Source organism: Solanum stenotomum, chromosome 1, assembly GCF_019186545.1.
Source record: "Solanum stenotomum isolate F172 chromosome 1, ASM1918654v1, whole genome shotgun sequence".
Classification (NCBI taxonomy): domain Eukaryota; kingdom Viridiplantae; phylum Streptophyta; class Magnoliopsida; order Solanales; family Solanaceae; genus Solanum; species Solanum stenotomum.
Genome location: NC_064282.1, coordinates 7613530 through 7628604, shown reverse-complemented (window position 1 = coordinate 7628604; position 15075 = coordinate 7613530). Strand labels below are relative to the sequence as shown.

The following is a 15075-nucleotide window of genomic DNA, read 5'->3' as shown; positions in this document are numbered from 1 at the left end:
AATTTATGTGTTTCAGCTACATTTCATAGTTAGATACACATAATTAAATGTATATGCTTATTATGTATTTGAGATACATGTTTTTGGATATAACGTATGAAATTCAGATACACATAATTAGATGTATATGCTTCTTCTTTTTGTATATTGCATATTTAGATACACGTAATTAGATGTATATGCTTACTATGTATTCAAGATACATGTTTTTGGATATACACATATGCAATTGATACTTGATACATGAAATTAATACTAGATACATATAAATGATACATGAAATTAATATTATATATATATAAATAGATACCTAAAATTAATACTAGATACGTATAACAAATTAAATACATGAAATTAATGTTAGATACTTCTATAATACATATGAATGTATTTGCATGACACTTATGCATCTAAATGTTTAGTTTATTGGAGACATCATATATTGATAATAGATACATCACATTAATGAATTTATTATTTTAAGAGTAATAATTTGAAATTAATCAAATTTACATTACCAAGATATACATGTTTTTATCTTATATTAATAATATTAATGAATTTACTATTTCAAAGAATAATAAAATGAAATTAATTATCTATGTATTTTGAAAATCCTCAATTACTCCTCTAATTAAGGAAATTAGTTACAACCTATTAATTTAAATAAATAAATTTTGTATCTCAATTTTATAATTCGACAAATAAATGTATCTCATGAATTCAGACTCGTGTATCCAAAGCATGAAATATGGTAGAGGAAACAATATTTGAAACTATTGGGAATCTTAATAATTGAGAACTAAACTAGTGGGATTTATGTGGTTTGCCCAAAAAAGGAAAAACTACCTATTAATTTGAATTATTAATGTCCCACTGATTAAGGAGATGTAATTTTAAGATAATTATTTACTACCATTTTTTAAAAAAGTGGTACTCTATGTAATATTTTTAAAGTAGAGATAAAATATGTATATATGATAGTATAGTATGTCTATATAGGTAGTTTTTCCTCTTTTTTTTTCACAAGATGGTCCTCTTGTCGAACCACAATAAAAAATGTACTCACTAAGAAAGTATGAAACAGTTGTCTTACAACTTCCCCGTCAATTGTTGTTTCAAAGCAATCACCTACTTTTGTCACGACATTGTCCCAAGTCATTTGTTGCTCATAAATTCGATTGAACGATAATTTCACATATGCTTTTTTATTTCTTTCAATTGATCCTTCTCACCTTTGTTATAACGACTTGTTAGTGTAATATATCGCAGATAAATTTAAGTTGAAAATAAAATGACAAAATGAATAAACAAATCTATAGGTTGAGACACAGATATTTCGTTCTCTTTAAGGGGATTCAAGCCACTGCTGCATAATCTACATCGATCCAACAATTTCACTCTTGACTTGTCCCCTCCAGGATACAATAGTCCAACAACGTCATACAACTCAAGCAACTCCGAATGTATTTAGTTGAAGAGTCCAATACTCCACAAAAATAACGCAATATTCCTTCAACATATTAATACTCTCTTTTATATATGGTAGACGACTTAAAAAATATTTTCTTTGTCTGATCTCTCTCCTTCACTACACACTATAATATTATTTCACATTTCTCATCTCTCGTGAGATACTTCATAAAGGAATAAACACCACTATTTATAGGTGAAAAAGTCTTGTATATAATCAAATAGGTAGAATGATGTGTAGATAATTGTGATAGATGCCATATAAGTTATGAGATATTAATGATCATATGAATTACAAGAAACTAATGACCGTGAAAGTTACAAAAACTTATGGTCATATAAATTACAAGAACTAATACTCGTCTTTTACCATAATTTATACCCACTAACATATACCCTTACTATTTTATTTTAATAAATAATAAAATGCATATACACCAACACGACTCAACCCCAAAACATTTTCTGGTACTACTAAAGTAAATCCAACTCATTGGTGTTTCCTCATTGCCACACACCTCGTATGCCAATTATATTAAGGAAGGTGCAAAATTATAAATACAACAAGTAATATGAATCAGAAATATTTTTTATTTACCAAAATAGAGGAGAATATTTTCAGGAAATAAATAAATAAAATTCCGATTTTTAAAAATAAACAGCTCTAACCGGAAGATCTCAAAACTCACATGGGTAATGGGTTAAGCGGAAAAATTACGCTTCTGAAAGTATAAAAGCGACTTAGCGGAGAAGTTTCCTTCCGTTGAAAAAAGTTTATCTGAAGAAGAGAGGTTGAGCATCATCATCGCAATTAGGGCACAATTAACGCCAAGAAAATGAGGAAGAGAAGTGTGTGGGCATGGGGAGTTGCAATCGTCTGCTTCATAGTGCTCATGATTGTTACTCCAGCAATTCCTCAGTCTCAAGAATATCATAATTTTGCCGATCAACGCAAGTTTCTAGGTATAAGCATCATTAAATATTTTAGTAATTTGAAGTATATGCAATTTCTTTCTTTAAAATTGGATCTTCTGTTTTCAGTTTGCGATATTGTTATGAGTTCTAGGTTATGATTCATGAATTGGCTGTTGTTGCTTTTTTTTTTTAGTTTTCTTGGTTCACTAGTTGCTTCGGAGTCTTCTCCAACTTTTATCAGTGTCAAAATATGGTTAAATGTATGTGTTGTTTTAATTTTAGTTCTGAATGATGAATGCCAGTAACATATTTATCTTTTCAATTGGTTTTGTATCTCTTCCGTTGTGATCCAATCTCATGTCGAAATAATGATAATTATGATGATTTTCTTGTTCGGAGTTGGGACTTCTGAGATTGGGGCTTGTGACAACATGATTAAATCAGATTCATGGAAAACAAGAACAAGAAAATGAAAAAGTTTCTAGTAGATACTCAGGAGGACAAAGCAAGCAGCAGAATGCTTGTGTTCTCTCTGTTATATGCTGAATTTTCCTCTGATTTTTCACTGAAGCATATGATTGCAAAACTTATGTTTATCGATCAAAATTTGTGTATAAATTCTGGAATTGTGGACCTAACTGAATAGGAGAGTCCGAATTCCCACTGGTATCATACAATTATGTTAGGTACTATATAAATAGGCTCGAGAAAACCCCTGTATAGCTTCTTTGATTTCTTGATAAAGAGCAATATGAGCAATAGTGGTTTGAATGTATATAAAAGAATTTGTTTTAGACTTCTCACTATTCGATAGTGTCCATAGTTCTCACAAAAAGTACCTAAAGGTTAATAGTGAACTTAGATGGGACTATCTAAAATTGATTTGTTTCTGCAGATAAGCCCCAATTATATAGGTATTAACTGATTGACAAATGTGAACTATCCTTTGGTATAATCTCCTCCCTTGTCCCTACACTTAATTTTCCTTCTTTTTTTTTTTGTCCACTATGTAACTATGCGACACAAATTGAACTCTAGGTTATCAATAACCAAAAACAGCTAGGTCCTTGATTATGTTATTGGATTTATCTTACAAGTGTCCACTCGGATTTGGTAATTTTTTGAGCTAAAATAGCAAATATTTTGTCTCTTTGCTCTTCAATGCAGTGAAATTTAACAAGTTCGAATTCCATTATGACAGAAATTCACCTTAATTAAGATTGCACAATATGTAATATCAGATTTACCTTTAATCGTGTACTTAATATTGGTAGTCCTGTTTTCATGTCAGCAGTTCATTTTGCTTGGCTAGCTGGTGGGTATATATGCATTTAGAATTTGCTGCTGAATTTTTCATGCCTTTGTTTTCTTATGTAGGGATTCCCAATGCACTGAATGTGGTCTCAAATTTCCCTTTTCTTGTGATCGGTCTGATAGGTCTTGTACTTTGCCATCATGGTAACTATTTCAAGCTGAGGTAAATTGTTGAGATATATCTGGTTTGAAGATGGTTAAAGCTTTGACTTTGTGATTCTGTATTCTAGTATATATGTCCAGTACTTAAAGCTTATTCCATTTGACATGTGCATCGAAAGCTTGCAAGGAGAGCTTTGGGGTTGGACGTGCTTCTATATTGGTGTGGCAGCTGTTGCTTTTGGGTCTGCTTACTATCATCTCAAGCCAAATGATGCTCGTCTTGTGTGGGACAGATTGCCAGTAGGTTATCTAAGTACTAAATGCTAGGAGCAAACTGTTATTTATTGAAGTTTTTTCTGTGTGCCTATTTTTGACACCTCGTCTCTTACTGTTGTAGATGACTGTTGCATTTACGTCTATCATTGGTATCTTTATTATTGAAAGAATAGATGAGAGAAAGGGAACTGTGTCTCTCATTCCATTGATTCTTGCTGGTGTAGTAAGTATTATGTATTGGAGGTAAGCTTCTTATTTCAACAATGGCTAATAAATTCCTCCCACCCCAAAAAAGTCACTTTTTAAAGAAAAAAGAAACAGTTGAAGAACTGCAGAGTATATCCTTGGATATATAATATTCCCTGAGGGTACTCTCCTTCCATGTTCCTTCTTTTCGTTCTTTCTTTAGATAATTTAGACAATTACATTATTCAAAAATGCAACACCAAGTGGGTATATTACAAAATTACATAATAGTAAACTACCGAGTATGTTAGGCGTTCTGAAGTTCATCAGACTGTCAAATCCATATATACTTTGCATTTAAACCAAATACCAAAATTTGTAAGCCTCTATATTTTACACTTTGTTTAGCTTCAGATCTTCCTTCAAAACACTAGTATTTCCTTTCCAGATGATCCATAGAGTGCATAAGGGTACCGACGTACTATCATCCATGTTGATTTCAATGGTTTCTTTATATTCTGTCCATACTTACCGGAGTGCCTAACATCCTTAGTCATCACCCACCATGACACCAAAATGGTTCAGAAACAAACACCAAAACTGCCACTTGAAAGAACAATGTGAATATGCTTAAAGTTCTCATCGCTGGTTTTGCATAAGTTATATCTACTGCACATATTGAAGTCCCCTTTTCTTTCTCAAAAATATTTAAGTCCCCTTTTCAATAGGTGTATTAGGGTAGTATAAGACAGTGCATCATATGTGATTATCCAAGAAAACAAGCTACTTTCTGAGGTTTCCCTTTCCAGATTTGTTTCCAAGTTCCCTTGTTACTGTGTTGGTCAGGACATTATAGCATTCCTTTACTGAGAATTTACCTGGTTTTTTTTCCACTTTCCATATGGGAGAATCTACTCCTCTGTTCAACTCCTTCTCCTGTGTCAGCTTTCCTAAAAAACTGAACTAATCTCTGCAATCATGTTATCCTTACAGATTGTAAGATTATAGAGCTAAGGAAGGTGTCTTCACTAGGAACCAGCTATCCTCCTTGAGTTTCAGCTTGGTAGAACACTGGAGCTAGGCTTAGGAAGATTATTGAATTGAGTTCTGGTTTTTATTTATCCAAGAGTATAATATATTGGATGTGATTTTGCTTTTTCTTGCATTTTCATTTTCTAAGTGTGCTAGAGGGGAGTGGATGGTGTAGATCTGTAGTAAATAACTGGAGCTTTTTACTTGATATCATTTTTTTTTTCCAGCTAAAACTGTTGTGTGATTGTACATTTTCGTTCTGAAGGTTCTTTGATGATCTCCGTCCCTATGCGGCAGTGCAATTTGTACCGTGCTTAGCCATCCCACTCATGGCTATTTTGCTACCTCCGATGTACACACATTCCACTTATTGGCTGTGGGCTGCAGGTTTGAATTTATTCTGTCCTCTTGGTTCTGTGACCTCATTCCTACAGCATGGAAAATGACATTTCTCTGCATAATGCAGGATTTTATCTTTTAGCGAAGATTGAAGAAGCAGCTGATAAGCCAATCTACAACTGGACTTATCATATTGTAAGTGGCCACACAGTCAAACACTTATGTGCTGCAATGGTGCCTGTCTTCTTGACATTAATGCTTGCGAAAAGGGACATTGAAACAAATCGGTACAGTTGCATGCATCTTTCTTTCTCTCTCTGAATCTCTATTTTCAGCTTCATGATTCCGTTTCACTCTCCTACAGGATCAGTTTATTTCAAAGTTGGAGAATATCTTGGAGTAAAACAAAAGAAAATGGAGCAGCAGTGGATAGTCTCACTTGTACTTATTCGGGTGTGGCAGTTGAGGAATCCCATTGAGGAGAGGGAACTTGTTGTCATTTCATTGACACAAAAACTCTTTTAGCTTATAAACAGGGGGGGGGAAAAGGCTAAATCAAGTGTCGGAAAACAACTACTCTGGTACCTTGTCCGTACATCAGAAAGAACAATGTATAAAAATCACGTGTTAATATATAAAAGAAATTTAGTGCTATGTTGATTATGTGTGGAGGGGTGAACCTTGTTTGTACTGTATCAGTGGTGCTTGTATATTGCTAATCCAACTTTACATTACTTGAACTGAACATGCAATTGTCAGATTGCTGCAAAGCCATCAAATCGCGAGGGAGGCAAAAGAACACATGTGAATTATTATCAGAAAATCACATAAACTATTTAACTTTTACTTGGGAGTAGGAGAAGAAGGCGAAATTTCTGAGCCTGCACAGCGTGGAGTAAATGCTCCCACAACTCAATTAATACAATGATAGACCACCTTGTGGCCAATGCAAGTATTGACGAAATACGGAACTGGATAGACTATTAATTTCAATTTCTTATGAAGTAAGGAGTAGTAACTGAAACTCTGCTTATCCTCTCAAAGAAATCATGCAAGTAGGTGTGTTTTTTTATTTATTTATTATGATTGAAATTGATACTTCTAAGAACCTTATCGGGCTGGAATTGTGTTGTCTTTGGCTACTTCGATTAAAAAAATAAAAGGTTCCAGGAATATTGCGCAACTTTGGGTCTTTGAATGCATATGCCACTGTTGAGAATATATATATAGTTATATACTTGTCACATAATTATGATTAATTAATGTATATTTTTTCTTAATTTTAGAATGCTTTTGTTACGTTTAAGAATGTTGATTATTGTTGCAGATCAACAACGGGGTGGTGGCGCAGTTGGCTAGCGCGTAGGTCTCATAGCTTCTGAGTAATCCTGAGGTCGAGAGTTCGAGCCTCTCTCACCCCAACTAAACCTTTTTTTTCATTTCCCGTTTATTCAATGACAAACAGGGTCTTCTTACCAGGAAAACAGTCATGTACAATTGATGAATATGTCAAGGGAACAACCTCTATTATAAATGATAGTCCAAAGTAAGAGCCTTAAACATAATCCAATTCCAATGACCTATATTCTCATACATTCCACTCTTCAATCATTTTCACTTTGACGAGTTGTTGAATTTAATGTACAATACTCTATCTTGGTCAACAAATTGACTCTGGAACATTCATCTTCTCTATGTTTCGAGGTAACCAAGAGCATTACTATACCCCAAGGCCATACCAGGTCTACTGGTTTATTGTTATGTTGAGCTTCCATGTAACAGTGAATGACATCCTCAAAACAAGTTCCCAATTTTGGTGTCTCAACAACAATTGTTCCCAGTCATGTTGTGAGATTTTAACTGGCTTCTCCAAAAGTTGATTATTACAAAGTTTTTAACAACATCCCTCCAAGAAAGATACTTCACCCTCAACATTTAGGAAACTTCCATCATTTTGAGGCTTGTCATTCACCCATTGGCAACATTTAGGAAACTTCCATCATTTTGAGGCTTGTCATTCACCCATTGGGTGATAGTTCAATGAGGAAATAGCTTCAATACAAATGAACATTCAATGCCACTGGAGCTTAATAATTTCCTCCAAAGTGTGGACAGTGAACACGGCTGATATTACAGTTGGTAGTCTCCGAGATGGTTATGCATAACGACTACAAGAATTCTCATCTGAGTTTTGTAACTGATCTTGACATGAACAGATAAATTAGAGGTATTACCATCTTCATTTTTAGTCACCAGTAGTCTCTGCAGGAACAAGAACCATCTTTGAAATGATGAAACCGGTTCACATCCCTTACAATGATCTCTCTTTCATATATCTTAGAGATAAGTTTTATAGCAGTATGACAGTCCCCACAGATTCTAAGGTTCTTTGTCACTCGGAGAACTGTACCCGGGCTTGTATTAAGAATGCCAAAGGCAATTGCCAACCTCTCACTATGACTACTTAGGTTTTGCTCTTTCTCCTCTTCACTCACATCATGCAAAGCGAAAGTAGTATCTGGCATGTAACCAGCTGCTTTTATCTTGGCGGGCAGTGCCTCCAGAAACATGTATATTTGCTCTGCCTGTGGATGAGATGTATCTCCTCCAAGGAACAAATGGGCCTCCCCGTCAAATTCAATCCAACTACATCCAGGACTCTTCATAATACGTTGTGATTTCAGTTGGATCCTTAAGTGATTCACCTCCTCCCACATTCCAGCTTCTGCATACATATTAGAGAGCACAACATAATTCCCACTGTTGTCTGGTTCCAAGATAAATAACTTTTTAGCTGCTAATTCTGCAATTTCTAAGTTGCGATGGCTTCGACCAGCTGCTAATAAGGAACCCCAAATGCTTGGTCCTGCTGCCATTGGCATTTGAGAAATGAGGTTATATGCTTCCACTAATCGTCCAGCACGACCAAGAAGATCAACCACACAAGCATAATGGTCATGTCCCTTCTCCACAAAGTAAACCGAACTCATACAATCGAAATATCTCAGTCCAACATCCACAAGACCTGAGTGGCTACAACCTGATAACAAACCTGTAAATGTGATTTTATCAGGCTGTATACCATCTCGTAACATATCCTCAAACGTTGAAACAGCTTCCCGCCCACAACCATGGGATGCGTAAGCAGTAATCATTGTATTCCAAGCAACCAATTTCTTCTCCCTTGGGTCTATCTGATCGAAACACGAACGAGCATCAACTAAGCTTCCACATTTAGCATACATGGCTATAAGAGCTGTCTGCACCGAAGGATTCTTCTCCAATCCCGTCTCTCTAGCGAAACTATGTATCTTCCTCCCACGATCTAGTGCAGCCGAGTGCGCGCAAGCAGGTAAAACACTCATAACCGTCACCCAATTAGGCCTCACCTCCGAGTCACGATCCAACATTTTATCGAACAATTGCAACGACTCATCAGCTAAACCATTCTGAGCATATCCAGAAATCATAGCTGTCCACGACACTATATTCCTAATTGGCATTTCCTCAAACAATTCCTCAGCATCTTTGAATAACCCATCCTTCATGTACCCAGCAATCAATACATTCCAAGTCGACACATCTCTCACCGGCATTTCATCAAACAGTTTACGAGCGTCAATCAAATCACCACACTTCACATACATATCAATCAAAGAAGTGCCTACATACATATCAAACACAAATCCAGACCTGAAAATCAAGCTATGAACGCACTTCCCGCACCAAACATCACACAAATCAGCACACGACTTGAAAACAAAGGGAAAGGTAAAATTGTCACCACGGAAGCCTAATGAATGCATTTGGAAGAAAATCTCTATTGTTCTTTTGGTAATCCCATAAAGGGTGAGTGCTCGAATCATGGCATTGTACAGAAGCGAAGAGTGTTCAGTGGCATTATCGAAAATACGTGAGGCAGCGTCGATTTCACCGGAGCTGGCATACATGGCTACCATTTTGGCAGCGACTAATCCATTGGGGAAAACCCCTCGAACGGCCATGTGAGCATGAACTTGTTGGCCAAGTTTAACAAAATTCTTGCCAATCAAGAATTGGAAAATGGGTGCGTATGTAGATGGCGGGAATGAGTTTTGGTACAATGGTTGCAAAATGATTTTCAACATCATTATCATTGAACAAAGGAAAATTCCAAGAATATGGAAGTGTTCATTTCCAATTCATATGATCATTTGATTATTCTCCTTCAAATATACTTTCCGCACGCCATATTTTGTTATAAAATATTTGGAATACCGAATTCTTTTGAGAACGGTCTCTCTACTTTCAAACTCCACTGTGGAATTTCACTAGTATTACTTAGAATTCTATTTTACAGTTCACTTAGATATTCTTATTTATAACTTTCTATTTTACGGTTTACTTAGATATTCTGATTTACTGTTTTAAACACGGTGTGATAATAAATTTATACCAATAAGTATTTCTAACCCAACAAAACATACTTTTGAAAGCTCATCCACTTGCCAAAAATGAATGGTGGATGTAGGACATACAGTCAATATACAAATAATAGCGTTGCATATATTACATATGTCGTGTGTATATCACTGTAAGTTCAGTGATATATAAGACACACAATCACTACAGTAAATATACACCATATATACATTCCAGACGTATACATTCATTTCATAACCAATAACATCCATATTTGACACATAAACAACATACATTATTGTACATATCCGACATAGAATTAATAAGCTTATCATAAAAATGTAAAATGTGCCTCAAAGATCGATCAGCGTACACACTAATTTAATAAGATTTATTTTCCTTTTATATTATATATAAGAAGTCATCCATGCATTCAGGAAAAGCTAGAGCAAAGTTTCCACACACACAGAGACATTTCATCATCGGTCTTATTTTCAAGCTTAGAATTACATATTTCTATAGTATTATACACTTGTTAAACTCATATGTCTAACAAGTAGTAATTACTTAAGCAGTTGAAGGTGGAGCAATCACTCATGAACCGTTAGCAATCTTGGACTTAAAAGATTCAGTCAAATCTGGAGTCATGTTTAGAGAAGCCTCTAAAATTGATGGAGATGCTGCTTCCCAAATTATGTTTAAACTACTTTGGTCTTTTATGAGTTTTTCAGATTCAGTTTTGTTCATGTGAAAACATTTAGCAATTAATTCATTAGAGAATCCGTTTATTATATATACCAGCAGCTTCAGTTAAAAAGAAATAACAGTATTCTCCAGGTGTGTATTCATCCGATGATTCTCCCAAGAAAATTATAGTGAGTTTAGAATCACCAGCATTGTACCACCATGACACTGTTCCCACGGTAATTGGTATAGTATCCCCTTTTTGAATTTTTACAACTTCTTCTTTTGAATCTTTTGGTGAGATCAATCCAGCAATGCATTCACCTGTTATAAAATAATATACTTATATATATATATGGTGTTATAGCTAGAACTATTCCATTTGTTTGACAATTTTTTTAATTTTTAACTTTTCACCTAACATGCATGTTCTAGATTTGCATAAATATGTTAATTATGAAAAAGTTTGGGCTTGTTTAATATACGATTTATATCTTTTGTATGATTTGCGAGTTATTACATAATTAATGACTAGGTTTCTACTTTCTACAAAGGTTCACGCTAGAATGCTCATGACAAGGTGGTGGATTGCCTTGGTTCCAAAAGATTATTTTTTTTTTGTTGGTTTTCATGTTTTTCAATTTTTTAGTTTCAAATATTGCGTGTCATTATCATTAAATTGTTACCCTGAAACACATTCGGTGTGATATAACAATAATAAACACCCGTGCTAAGGACCATCCTAAAAAAATATTAGAATTATTTATATACATAAAATTGTATGCTTTTTTAGACTACTATTTAGTTTTATTCACGTTAATTTAGTGGGTAAGATTTTGCCTCAAACATATACTAAATAATTTGATCCGTTTGAGCCAATGTGGTCAACTTAAATGCATATAATTTTGTTCCCCTCCAATTTTATAGTCAAATCTCTTTATAACCATCAATTGTTAAAATAACATTTTAGTATAACAATCTGAGTATTTTTTTTTATGGAACTAATTTTTTATATTATCTTTTATTTTCTTTATAATAACATTTTACTCATAACCTCAACATTATTTTTACTTATAGCAGTACGATCTTTATCAAATTATCCTCCATAACAAATTTATTCAAAAATTATATAATCATGTGTAAAATAAAATATTAAAATGTTTATGATAGTAAATTTTAAATATTAATATCTAAAAAGGGAAAAATATAGTATTTAAATATTGCCCAATATATATATGGTAATAACTTCACAAGAAATGATTACTGATACTTACTTTTTTTATATTCATACTCTTTTAATTTTTGCATTTTTTATTTATAATATATAGTGTTGACACCCAATTTTGGACCTCCATAGTATAGATTAATCACCGAGCTCTTAAATTCCAAATGATTTAAAATAATTAGTTTTTATAACTTTTAAAATATTTCTCAAGTTACTTCTAATTAATTTTGTCATCTTTATCATTTTTAAGTAAAATATATGTTTTATATAATTTTGTATATAATTAGTATATTTTGTAAACATTTCGAAAATCATCTCAAAAGATTTTAACTTTAGTAAGTATTTTATTAAATTAGTTTAGTTTAAGTTATGGTTATAATTTTAAATCATTAGTTTATAATTAAGTTAATTATTTTATTTCGTTAAAATTAAGAAGCTCGTTAATTAATTAATATTAATTCATCTTATTTTATTAGCCGAATTCACCAAATAAAATCGATTTGGCTAATGTACTAATTCTAATTAGCTATAATTTTGTAATTCAATTGGCCATTTCCTAATTGCAATTTAGTCCATTGATGCCTCTAATTTCCAGTTAACTACTCCAAATCCCAGCCCATTTCTTCCAATCAGCCCAGCCCACTAACAATACCAAAAAAAAACCCATCGGTAATAAGGCATTTCTTTCAATAGCAATACATCAAGCAGCGTGCAACAGCAGCTTCCAAACATCCACAATACAATACATCATCCCATACGTATATACACAGTATCCCACCGCCCAACTTCGTCTTCCTCGCTGCAAATCAGAGATTCCAACAACACCCCGACCCCACTGCCCATGCTCGTTTTCTTCTTCCAGACGAAACCCAGAAGGCTAGTAAACGTCAACATCGACAGTCGCTCAGACCGGAAATCCCGCAGCAAATCGCGTCCTCCACTTCCCCTCTCCCCTCTTTTCCGTTGAAAATTGGTACAATGGAAGATTTTTTCTGATCTCTTCGAGATTTTGATTTTTCAAATTGGATTCGGATCCATCTTTTCAACCCGATTTCCCCTCTAAATCGACCCCAAATTCCCCTATATATAAACCCCCACTGCCTTCATCAGAAAGGGGGTTAGGAGAAAATATTGAGACTTAGCAGGTATTTGAGAGAAAGAAATACACTTGAACCAAAAGTTTTTGAAAGTTACAGAGAGACCGAAATTGAGATTTCGATCAGTCTTTATTCTCGTTGTTTTGTTTTGATTCATTCGCGGTTCTTCGAGTCGTGCTTTGGTGGTGAAAACTCATTACTTTCCGGCTCGTTTGGTTCCCGGAACGCTGCTCCGAAAAAGGTAAACCCAATTCTCTTTATTTCCTCACACTGTCCTGTTTTTATTAGGCTTTATATATGCCCGGACTTTCGTATTTTTGAAGTCTTGCAATGCTTCTATTTATGTTGTACTGTGGCCAGTTGACGAGGTGTTTTGCATAATGAAATTATTCACATACAGTGGATTGCAAAGATTCATGATTGGTTTTTTTTTAATCCTTATTTTAGCTCTAGTTAGTTACTGTAGTTATTAGTTCTCTCTTGTATGCTAATCATGCTGATTTTTTTTTATATATTTGTTTGCACAGATTCATTAGTATTTATGCTTTCAATATCATGGATTGGAGATTTTGGGTTAGTTTTGGGTTTAATATAAGTTAGTGATTTTGTTTTATTTGAGTTTCGAGTACTTCTTGTGTATTAATCTTTGCGTTGAAAGATTATGTTGTCTTATGGTGATGTCCGTATTTGTTTTAGCTTATGATAGAGTCAAGTGTTCCTTCACCTCTCCATTTAGATCACGCGAGTTGTTTTTTTTCTTGTTTCATATTTGAATCACTTGTTTTGTTGCCACCGGTAGTGATAAGTTAACAATAGCTAAAAATCTATGTTTAATTTTATCCTAGTTTGGACATTGGTTGAGCATGTTACTTCTGGGTTTGCATTTTCGTTGGTTTGTCCCTCGTAATTTGAAGCTCGCCAATTTTTGATATATTATATCGTATGTATTATAATTTTCAGCATGCTTCCATCTTCCTGTCTCCGTCTTGTCTTCATTTTTGAATGTCATTCCATTATTAATTTGATTTCTGGGAATTTGGAAGTTGAAGGATTTTTTTTTAAATTTTATTTATTTATTTTATTATTATTTTGTTATAATGCTAATCATCCGTAATGCTCATGGCATAGTAGGTTAATTAGTTAATTTATTTATATTATTAGCAGTCATTTTTAATGTACTTATACGGAACAGTAGCTTGGATGTGCATTACTTTGCTTATTAGCCTGATTTGAGGCCACTAGTTTTTTTTTTCTCATGAATTTGTCCCCCTTCATTTAGATCTTCAGTATTTAGTTTGATCGACCTCATTTTGCTATAATATTCTAAGAGTCAACGTGATACTTAGATATGTTATTTTATTTTATTTTATTATTATTATTATTTTTTCTTTTTGTTATTTCGAGGTTCTAACTCCTCATTATTATTTTTGGTTGCATGTGAAATCTATCCGAGTTAACTACGAACTCCTATCTTTTTCTTGCATTTCGGGAGAGCCGTGAAGGCTCAAAATTCTTTCTTTTATCGAGTCATTCAACCTTGAGAAATTGAAGAACAGGTCTTTGGAGTTGACGTACAGGTCCCGGAACGCAGAAAAAAGGGTTGTATACATCAATATACACCGATATACAGCTGATGTATACCAAAAAGGGGATTGAGTAAAATCCCCAGAATTTACAGCAAAATTGGCCCAATTTCCTAATATCTTTTACTCTTTTAATTGATTTGCTTATGCTTGACTAATTTTATTTAATTCTAACTATAATTCATTTTAATTAGCCTAATTAGATCCCCCAAAGATGAGTTATTTCTTAGTGTTGGTTTGTTTTAAATATTCTTTTGTGTTGTGGTCATTTATTTTACTAATCAAATACCAATCAATTTTTATATCGTTAATCAAGTTAAATCGTTGTTCTTAAAAAGATTTGTTATTTAACACTTTTCATCCAAATCACGTTCTAACTCATTTTAAATGTTTTGATGTTTAAGTGTTTTTTCTCAAATAAACTCGGAAAATGTAAGTCATTTTTCAT

At 33.6% G+C, this 15075-nt stretch overlaps 2 protein-coding genes and 1 non-coding gene across 3 annotated transcripts; 2 read left to right on the top strand and 1 right to left on the bottom strand.

Annotated features, from left to right (window-relative positions):
• The first annotated feature begins 2151 nt into the window (after positions 1–2151).
• LOC125877257 (uncharacterized) lies at positions 2152–6294 on the top strand. Its single transcript, XM_049558607.1, has 7 exons — positions 2152–2436; positions 3766–3865; positions 3984–4104; positions 4202–4323; positions 5564–5685; positions 5765–5924; positions 6002–6294. The coding sequence occupies exons 1-7, from the start codon at positions 2310–2312 to the stop codon at positions 6114–6116; spliced, it is 867 nt and encodes a 288-aa protein (XP_049414564.1). The 5' UTR covers positions 2152–2309; the 3' UTR covers positions 6117–6294.
• A 679-nt stretch (positions 6295–6973) lies between these two features.
• Positions 6974–7058, top strand: TRNAM-CAU (transfer RNA methionine (anticodon CAU)). The gene is given in 2 exon segments: positions 6974–7011; positions 7023–7058. It is a non-coding gene; the product is annotated as a tRNA-Met (tRNA).
• A 564-nt stretch (positions 7059–7622) lies between these two features.
• LOC125877217 (pentatricopeptide repeat-containing protein At3g62890-like) lies at positions 7623–9840 on the bottom strand. The gene has a single exon (XM_049558563.1). The coding sequence runs from the start codon at positions 9771–9773 to the stop codon at positions 7887–7889; it is 1887 nt and encodes a 628-aa protein (XP_049414520.1). The 5' UTR covers positions 9774–9840; the 3' UTR covers positions 7623–7886.
• Between the last annotated feature and the right edge of the window lie 5235 nt (positions 9841–15075).